At 34.2% G+C, this 10,897-nt stretch overlaps 1 protein-coding gene across 3 annotated transcripts; it reads right to left on the bottom strand.

Annotated features, from left to right (window-relative positions):
- Positions 1-1,861: 1,861 nt before the first annotated feature.
- Positions 1,862-8,882, bottom strand: LOC105225408 (hypothetical protein). Of its 3 annotated transcripts, none has more exons than XM_011203845.4 (2): positions 8,297-8,882; positions 1,862-3,213 (listed from the first exon to the last, which is right to left on the bottom strand). In XM_011203845.4, the coding sequence occupies exons 1-2, from the start codon at positions 8,336-8,338 to the stop codon at positions 2,221-2,223; spliced, it is 1,035 nt and encodes a 344-aa protein (XP_011202147.2). In that variant the 5' UTR covers positions 8,339-8,882; the 3' UTR covers positions 1,862-2,220. The 3 variants fall into 3 exon arrangements, with proteins under 3 accessions (XP_011202147.2, XP_049306685.1, XP_029405660.2); XM_049450728.1 differs by lacking the exon at positions 8,297-8,882 and adding an exon at positions 8,136-8,160; XM_029549800.2 differs by lacking the exon at positions 8,297-8,882 and adding an exon at positions 3,822-3,963.
- Positions 8,883-10,897: the final 2,015 nt, after the last annotated feature.

The raw sequence follows: 10,897 nt of genomic DNA, 5'->3' as shown, positions 1-10,897 counted from the left end.
TATACCCAACCATAAACGCAATGCTCGCGTAGTCCTTTAAAAAATATAAATACTTAGATACATACCTGCCGTGCAATGAAATAGTATGAAAGACAAGCTCAACTGCTCTTTTTTACGTATTTATGCCTTCCGAAGAATCAATTGTCAAAATTTGGTCAGAAATATATTAAATGAGATATAAAGATGTCTAGATCATTTTATATTATCAGGAATATGTATTTAATGGTTTCGTCATGTTTTTAAGGAAAAAATACCTATGCGCTCTTCTAAAAGATTGGTGTAGCTCTGAAGCTTTGCAGACCAGATCGATTGTCCGCAGTTAATTATAAATTAAAACTAAAATATTTTTTTGTCTACTTTGACGTTCCATCAGCAGGTTACATAAGTATAGTATGTATGTATATACAACTTGTTCGAAATAATAAAAACAACCATATCGAACACAGATATGTGTGCATACAATTTTTGCAAAAGTATTTTTCTCAAATTTATTTTCGAAATATATTTGTGAATGGTGCGAGTTTTTAAAAAATTCACAACTTCGTTATAACATTTTAAACGGCGTGTTTTTTTTTTTGCTTTGCGCAAGAAACAACCTGTTCGAAAAAGTAAGAAGAAAATATATTTTGTTATACGAAAATTGAATTACTGTGGGGAAACGTAAATTTAGTATTAAGTTGTTCCTCCACGATTTTTAATTACGTTGATAATTAGTACGTAGAGAGTGAGCGCGGCATCCATCGCATTGGCATATCCTCATCGACGTAAGTTAGAACTAAGACTTCCAGATTGTTATTAACATAAAAAATGATGTCCATTGTTTCTGAGATCTTTTGAACTTCCTGTTGACTTGTATATCGGCAAGTACGTGAGTTGGCCCTAACTCCATCTAGTTGACTTTACTACTTATATGTACATAAGTATATTGGTGATGGTATGTGAGGTACTTTACTAAAACTCAGAGAGCATTTTTTTCCGATAATAATATGTAGTAGTGCCAAAAATACACGAAATACCCATGTACCCAATGCAAGATTTTCAAACTTTCGGTTGGTTTTATACATACATTAGCAAAACTAACTCAACGTATTATATTGGATATACGGTTGTTTAATGCCGAGAATATGTGAAATGGGTTCACTGTTAGCCCAACTCCCCTACACATATACAGATTTTCCATATTCTTACAAATGTTATTCCGAATATGTCGGTCAGTGTACGAGTTATATATGTACATACATATGTATTTATAAAAGTGCTTGAATACCTATCCTTTGGTTGACGTTTTACACTTGAAGATATTTTCATGGCTTTGATCTCAGCAAGTACAAGAATATGAAACATAACATTTTCTTACTTGTTTGTATGTATATAAATAATTATGATTGGGTTAAATGTTATCTTCACTTCTTCTTCGCTGAAAATCGTGACATAAGTTACTTGAGATTGGCAACATAATAGGTAACACTCTAGGAACGTATTTCACTGAAATTCCGCAACGATACACCTTTCCTCAAAAGTCCTTATTATTTGTTTGGTTTCATATGGTATGACTAGAGTAGACTTCCAAAACACATCTGTTCCATTTCCATCCGTAGCCGCGTTATCATTGGAAACACAAATATTTAGCAAATTAGTTTTTAAATTTTTTTTTTCGTGGTAGAAATAGCACAAAAACACACTAATGCATATAGAGATCAAACTCCACACGAACACAAAAAAAGTTGCACCAATCTGGGAAATAAACCTTCATCGATTGGGTTTGCATGCGAAGTTTATATGGACTAGCCTGCTTACGGTTTGATTACACTGAAGATCAGATCGAGATGAAAACAAATGAAATTTCAAATATTATGTTTCGTATATATAATCGTATAATGTATATATATACATATGTATATTCATATAGTAGTGGTACAAATTAGAGGAGCGCTGAGATGAAATATGTATATACATACTATATAATGCAAAAAAAGTAATAATAAGTACATATTATTGCTTAATTTAAGACACAATTTCATTCTTGGATACATACAAGTATGTATGTACTATATGTTAGGTAAAAAGTTTTTATGTATGCATGTAAATATAAGCTATACGAGTATATCCGTTGCAGGTAGATATATGAACAATGTTAACAAATAGAATACTATTAAATACTTGTAATAATACATTGGATTCACAACTTCTCGATTATGCAATGCAGCGTTGCTTTAAAGTTTAAACCTTGGACCGACACAGATTGCCACCAGCGAATTGGCGTCGCTCGTTGAGGGAGCTGCCAAGCAAGTCCTCATCCAGCCATGTTTCCAATGTCGTCGAACTGGAGCGAAAGCTAGACTTTTGCGACTCGCTATCTAATTTAAATTGGGAAACACGTTTTTCACTTGAATTATTCCAATTCATATCCGTGGAATCATTCCAACTGTCATCGATGTAAAAATCATCGTCCAGCGAGTTGCCATTGATATCCCATTTAACAACGGGCATCAATTTATCAAAGCGGTCACGCTGCTCTGCTATAACCACGCTTTCGAATTTTCCCGGATTCTTTATTTCCAATTTCATTACATTTATAGGCACATATGCGGGTATATTTTGTGGAAAAGACTGGACGGCTGGTGGTTGACGCATGCTGCCGCCGTTGTGGCTGCGTTTTGCTTCGGCGGCATTGCGAGTGCGTTTTGGTGGATCAGTGAGCGGATCGGCGTTTGGTGTGCTCTCATTGTGTTTGTTATCATCAACGTTGTCTAAGCTCAAATTGGACGGAGTGCGACGGAAATAGCGTATATGCTTTTTATATCGCATTTTTTCGAAGACAATGGAGTGTGTAGCGATTTCGGGCTCATACACTATTTCATCAGAAACAGTGTCGCCGCGCGGTTGTTCTAATCGTTGAAATTCATAACCGTCAGAGGTTAGAAACAAGCGTGTCGTCAAACTTTGCAGCATCGTGTTACTCTCGATATCGGTTAAACTTAAATTTTCTACGTCAGCCTCGTGTGCCGATGATGTTTCGTAGTCTTGGACGGTATTATTTTCCTTGAAATAACATTTTTGATTACTAGTTTCGTTTTCCTGGGTATATGGCGTTTTTCGTAATGACGGTTCTTCATAGTGCGAAGGCGCGTCGGAATTATCATTAAATATTTCGTCTTCTTCTTCAAGTTTTATAGCAGACATCGGCTTGAAAGGAGTCATCTTGCGAAATATCTAAAACAACAAGTATATTTAGTGAAAATGCATCAATTTATAAAAAGAATGTATAGAAAAAAATTAAACAAATTACTCATCAAACATTGAAATTGAACAAGCTTTAACATTTTGTATTGTACAAAAAAAAGGCCGGTTTACACGTTAAACTAAAAAAAAATTGTAAATTTTGAACGTACAAAGTATAAATTTCTAAACTCTGTAAAAGTTGGATTATTTTTATAATTATTTAGTACAGTCAAAGGTGCTGTTACAAATTCAACCCGTTTTAAATCAATATTACATTTTTTAATGAAGTTAATTTTATTTAATAATACATATATTAAATTAGCAATGTCAAAAAATTTGTTCGAAATGTCCCTTTGCTTTTACACAAATTCTGATCACGCACATTTTCTATTGGTATTTCAAAAACATAAAGTGCCATGACTGAGCACTCTAGATGCTACTAGAGGGCTCTATAGGAGCCGGCATAAAAATTGGCGTAGCTAACAGTTTTATTTATCGGACAACAACCACGTCTACTTCCCATAGAACACAATTTTAATTTCCATTTGATTCCTTAACTTTCGAGTATATATGTATGTAAATCAATATGCAGTTAATACCTGTATAACGAGATAAAACTTTGCACGAATAGAACCTTTGAAGTATGCCACCATATGACCAGAAGTGATCCAATTCAGGCCAAAACTCTAGGTATCCGAATATGTGGACTCCAGTCCCTATAGTTGACTTTTTTTGACAAATATTGGCCAATGTATGAGGTATATAAAAAAATTCAGTGATAATCCATTCCTGATAAAGGTATGCCAGTGTGTTACATCGGTAGCTTCCATATACCTAATACAACGATTTTCGTACTTCCAGGAGGCTTTATACCGCATATATCGACCAATATGTGAGCTATCTTAATAAAATTGAGAGAGCCTGTTTTTCTTATGACGATGCATCTTTGTGCTTAAAATTGAAAAATCAGGTGAAAACTCGCCCTACCCTCCACATTAACCAATCCCATGTACCTGAAGGTACTTCTCTGGCTTTAATCCTTGCAGTTGATACTTTTTCTCTACATATAAGAATTTGCTTGAATTTCATGAGAACACGCAGACATATAAACATATTAACTTTGGCTGCACCGGAGCTATAATATCCAAACAATATTTGTTATATAGCCAGAAGCAATTTTTCACGTTCTTTAAGGATCGTTTTATGTAAATTCAAATGACAGCATCAATAACTGATTTTTTTTTGTTAAACTTTCGGGGCGTTTCACCGGGCCAAAGTAATACAGCGTACACTAATAGGGATTACGTGATTTTGGCTGTTCGTGGCTACCATGTTTGTTTACAGATTTATGTAAAAATTTTTCGGTGTGTTCACTAAGATTATATCACGTTTCACTTTGGCACAACGGAAATTGTCCAAGATTTTTACGTCAGTTCAAGTTTCAAGTTTCCAAAAAATCATCTTCTCAGATGAGGCCTATATCTAGCTTAATGGTTTCGTAAGCAAACAAACTTGCGTGAGTCAAATCCTCGTTAGGTTGAGGAGACGCAATTGTATCCTCAAATATTTAACACTAGCTTTTTACCCACGGCTTCGCCCGCAGTAGAGCCATTAAATAAGTATGAGAGATAAAGGGTAAGGGTATAATAATAGAAATGACTCAAAGTGATAACTAAATTTTATTGCTTGGCTGAGATCAACAATTTTTAAAAATTCCTACAGACAATGAAGATTCAACACACAAATATATTTCACCGTAACAAAAATAAATAATTCTGAATTCTAACAATTTAAAAAAATAAAATACAAAGTATTAATCTAGGATATTTTTGTAGACCATGTTATAAGTTTTCCCGTCGGGTGCAAATATGTGTGAATTCTGGATTCTTAGATACACGTGAACAGGCTAAAGTTGACCATGAGAGAAGCATGGATTTTCTAAATGCACTCCTGCTACCAGTAATGTTTGACCTTGTGCCTTGTTTATAGTAACAGTAAAGCTAAGCTTGACGGGAAACTGAACCCTTTTAAATTTGAATGGAAAGTCAGTGGGAATAATTGGTATCCGAAGTATTATAACAATATTTCCCTTACCGACACCTGTTAAAATAGTAGCACCAAGTATGTTCTGTCCCAATTTTGTTATCCGAAGCTTTGTTCCATTACATAGCAGAGGAGCATCTAGATTTCGCATAAACATTACTGGTATATTTAGTTTCAATTGAAGTTTATGTGACGGTACACCCTATAGTTCAAGTGAATTTAAAAACTGCACAGGATATGAAGTACTTAGTTCCGTATCTATAATTGTATCCATTGACAAATACTCCTTAATTTTTCCCTGAACCTCGTTTAAAATATCAGTGTTGATCCTATTAACAATTTCATTTCTTGGTGCTAATATTGCTCTTGCACACAACCACTGATCACTACACAAATTTTGTTGCAACTCCGGAAAAACATTAGCAATGAAATTCACATCACTTTCTACTAAATTACAAAATTCTCTTGACAGTAATATATAGCCTTCAACGTCAACAGCTAAATAACCATCACCAATTTTCAACAACATTTCTGCGTAAAGTCCTGAATCCAAGTGATTTTGAAGATGCACTCTCATATTAATTTTCAGGCGGAGTATTTCAACTGTTGACCATAAGCGTAGTGATTTAATGCACGCTTGAATTTCTTCTGCTGGTGTCCCCCTCTGAATCACTGGGTTTGACGGAAATCACCATAAAACTACCATGCCATTTTGGATATACCAGATTTTCGCTTCCGAGGCATTTTCTAAGAAAAGCAGAGTAAGAATTAACATCAGCGAGTAAGATCTAAAATAATAAAATGACTGCTAACCACAAAAATTACGGATTACCTCAAAAATTTGAATAGTTTTATACTGCATGTAACGACAGAAGAAAATAACAATAAATATAGAAAAATTAATATTATTATGTTAATACAACTCTAACAAATAATTTCGACCAAATTAGTTATCACAAAAACGGTACTCACGGACTTTTATTTAGATCATTAAAAGAGAAATAATTCTTTCATACATAACTTTTGTGTATCTTGAACCGCTTTCGCAGCGCAAGGAACGGAAGCCCTCAAAGATAAATAATTTCCCTCGTTTTTTACACATTTACCACTGTTTCTTCGCTCCTATTGTTCGCAGCGTGATGCTATATAGCCTATAGCCTTCCTCGATAAATGGACTATCCAACACAAAAAGAATTATTCAATTCGAACCAGTAGTTTCGGAGATTAGCGCGTTCAAACAAACAAACACTTCAGTTTTATAATATTAGTATAGATTTGAATGAGGCAAGAAATGCCATTACCATCAACAGTAAATAGTTCTAGAAGGAGCTCGTAAATATTTACACAGGTATCCATTAAGAAAATTCAAAAATTGACCATATGCTCGGCATCGACTTCGGCCGAAAATTATTTTATGAAGTAAAAGGTGCTTTCCAAAGTAAATAGGGCTTAAAAAAGACAGAACATATGGTTTTTTCGGCAAAATCAATTTATTTTATTCAAAATAGTCTTCTTCAATACAGCTTTTTGCACGGTCCAAAAGCATGTGTTTTAGCTCCTTGGCCGGTATGGCCGCCAGTATGCCAGTGCAAGTCTTTTGAATGGCCTCTACGTCTGCATAACGCTTTCTTTTCATAGGCAAATGCACTTTTCCGAAAAGGAAGAAGTCGCACAAACATACTGACGCCTAAAACGCAATAACTTCACTTCCAATCGATGAAATGTTATGAAATTCTCACCGGACAATCAATAAAGATAGCAGATTCTAACGCACTAGTCGAAAAAGTCCTGTTTACTTTGGAACGCTCCTTGTATAAGGGAGCTTGGTAATGCGTGGACCAATTTCAACTGTTAACGCCACCAATGGCTAAGTATGAAATTTAGTTGAGTAGTTGTTAGAATATGGGATTTCACCTAAAAGGGGTAGTTGTCAAGCCCAATATTCCATTTTGACACTATGTGGCTTTTTGTATCATATTGAGTGCGAATTTTAAGTCTTCTAGCGTGTTTATTTGTAGTTAGTGAGTCAAAAAATTTTAATGAAAGTCGTGGAATTTCAAATTATGATTGAATTCGACCTTTAAAGAAAACAATGACAATCTGACAATTATCAAAGTCTTAATTAAGGATATTCTGCATTTGTGACAAAGTATGAAACATAGACACGTAATTACACATCTGAGTCCAATCGACACAATAGTCAGTCAGCAATGTTTTAGTCAGCCATTTTTGGGGTCCTTATATTATGAACTTGGGAAAATTAGATATTAGACCAAATTTTAGACCATAAGCTTTTCAATCCATGTAAGAGATTAGATAACTTCAGCTAAAATTTGTTTTGAAATTATCAAAACAGGAGTTCAATATTCTACAATAAGATTTTGTTGTATAATCGAGGCATTGTTTGCTACTGTGAAGAAAGTCTTCAACTTTATTAATAGACATTGTTTTAAGCCCTCAGGTCAATTTAACCTTTGTAGTTAGGGGAGCTATTGTAGCAGCACTTTGTAACCACGAAGGACATTAATGGGTATGTCAAAGCTTAATGTTTGGTTCCGCTTGCACTTAACTCTTCCAAATGTTTTTGTTATTATATAATCATTTAAACTTGAAAATTAATTTATTACAATTTTCTGAAAAGTTCAAAAAACGTTTAAATTTATTGTGTAAGCGGGGATTAGGCAAGACAAGCTATGTTTCAATTTTACTTATCGTTTTTAATTTACGCTATTTTTTTTACTCTTGTTATTTTTATTGATTTGTGTTTGCGGTCAAGGCGCGCACGCAAATTCATTGTTTACTACATTTTACTACATTACACGTGAGACTTTCACATTCATTACAAATAACACATGCAATCACGTGCTAACCTACACACAGGTGTTCAGTAGGATACTAAAGAACAGACGTCCACCCGAATCATTATTTCTCATCCTGAAAGTTTTGTTTTCGTTTTCGCTGCTTTTCTATTATTGATTTTTTCACAGACACCAAACTTTCCAACCAACCGAACTATTGTATAATTACTCACCTTCAAACACGACTTTTTTGTTATTTTCAGTAACTGTGCCATTCTTGGATATCCTCAGGTTAATCGACAGTATGCAACAAGAACATTCCAGCAAACATCTGTCATACATACTTCCAAGTCTTCATATCTTCTCGTATCCTAGTAAAATCTGGATTCTGTTGCACTTTGTTAAACCTCGTGGTCTGAGTGTATCAGACTAAGAAAGCACTAGGCGTCGACAAGGAGCCATGAATGTCAAGGAAAATGTGAAAATATTCCGAAATTCCAATTACGACTTAACGATTGGCCTGCTGGTAACCGCAAAGTCTGAGCAAATATTTACTAATGCTGCCGTCTGTAAACGATTGGTGCCACTGAGGCCATTGCGTAGTCGTATGCCGTCGGTGACATTTTGGCACGCACAAATGCATGGTGCTGTGGGTGAGAAAAGCTGTTAAAAAGGGACTTCACTGACACATAATGGTCACTGTGCTTCATTGACAGACTCGCATAACACACATATGTATACATACATATTTATATGATTTGGTTGCAGCGCAGGCGCAAAAAGGTCCGGATCATAATAACGTGAGGAAGAAGAAACTGCTTTGCCACAACGAAAATACTCGAGAAACACTCGTTTTTAAGCTTCCTAACTTAGTAAGTTCAGGAAATTATTTTTAGAATTTCTGGCTATTATTATATTTATTTATGTAATATGCATGAATGTATGTAAATATAGATGTATAAGTTTAAAACATTTATAACACTGAGTTTTACTCTCATTTGCTACTCCAAACATTTAACGAAATTAGATAATTCAATGAATATTTGCGAATTCGATCTGGCATATCTCATTCACAACTGTATTGTAATCATAATGAGCTCCACTTCCATAACCTGTTTGATAATGTATTTGAATGTTTTTGGTTGCAAATTGATTGATATTTCCAAATTTAGGTAATTAGGGCCCACGGATAGTAACGGATGTGTTGGAGTGTCCAATCGTTAAGTTTTTTTTTATTATTTTTATATACATATGATACATGCTACTGAAGTACGATACAATTTTCAGCTGTATTCATTACTAACTTTGCTGTAGCAGCCGCTAAGGTTTGACGTGTTTTTATGAGCTTGGTGATTTTCGTTTCGGATCATATACTCGTAATTTGCTTATGAATTCTTGGCCAGAACCAATACTATAACGATGACCCAGCCTCCATATGGTATTTCCAAAAATAAATATAATATAAAGGTCCGTAATTTTTCAAGATTTTGAAAGCGACGACATTAATATAGACAAATGGATAAATATTTTTTGACAAAAATGAAAATTCCCGTTAGTTTTTGAACATACCTCGTATTGACCCAATTTTACTTCGTTAAGATAACTCAAATATTGACCACTATGTGGTATAAAGTCAAGCGGAAGTTCGAAAATTCTTATATTAGGTAAATGGGGGCAAGTGGAAGTATTGAGCAGATTTTACACATAGTTGTCATGGATATACTCTTTTCGAATTTCAACCCAGCCCACAATTTAATTGATATTGGCAAAGGTTGCCAATATAGGTTTTCACCTAAATGTGGGTGGTGCTACTTCCATTGTACGAAAAGATTTTTCCTGAACAAATTTTTAGATCCATATTCTCTAAGATAAGTTTGCAGAAAAATTATTTTATAGAATAAAAAGTCGCACCGCTTTATTACACATATGTTTATACTTATTATACAACAACTTTGTTGTTGAATTGCATACTAAAATAACTTTACGCAAATACAATTCTGAACGCTATGTTTTCGGATCGTTATAGCTTATAACTTTATCAGACTATGTGAAACCCCTATCGTCACCTGAAATGCAAAATAACGTAACAACATTTTCAGAAATTTGCAGTGGCATGAATGAAACACGAAATAAAAGCGAACATGAGTGAAACAAAATATTAATATTGGTTAAGACTGGTTTATATATGACCGCAGAACCAGAAAATGTTGAACATATGTAATATTATGTATATAATTTGAAGTAGTGAAGCGTAATCAATAAGACACTCAATTTCGATTTTTTTGATGATACGTTATTTTGCATTTCAGGTGACGATATGGACAGTCCATATTTATCTCCATTGGTTTCCGATGTTTTACTTACAATCGCATAAGCTCAATCATAATTAAGATTACTTAATAAGGAAAATAGGTCGTCTTGGAAGATCATGATCTTGATTTCGATCGCTATATGCTACAGTGGTCCGTTAAAAAAATATGTATGTATTTCGGATTGGACTTGATTTTGATCGGTCAGTTTGAATAGCATCTAAATTCTAAAGTGGTCGACAAATCAAAAACTTCTTTATGAAAAAAGGACATTCGCAATATTTCTGATCTGTATCTCTAAAACTGAGGGACTAGTTCGTGTATGTTCAGATAGGCATAGCTAAAACGATTCAGCTCGTCATTATACATTATAAAGTTTCCGACGTTTCCTTTTAGGTGTTACAAACTTCGCACACTTAATGTACTCTGCTAAGTGTATAACCACGGAAAGAAATGCAATTACCTTTGTTAGCATTCTTATACATTTCCTATTGGGAATGCATTCGTTATTAAATACATATAGGT

Source organism: Bactrocera dorsalis, chromosome 3 (genome assembly GCF_023373825.1).
Source record: "Bactrocera dorsalis isolate Fly_Bdor chromosome 3, ASM2337382v1, whole genome shotgun sequence".
NCBI classification, from domain to species: domain Eukaryota; kingdom Metazoa; phylum Arthropoda; class Insecta; order Diptera; family Tephritidae; genus Bactrocera; species Bactrocera dorsalis.
The sequence above is the reverse complement of the archived record's forward strand: the minus strand, read 5'-3'. Positions and strand labels throughout refer to the sequence as shown.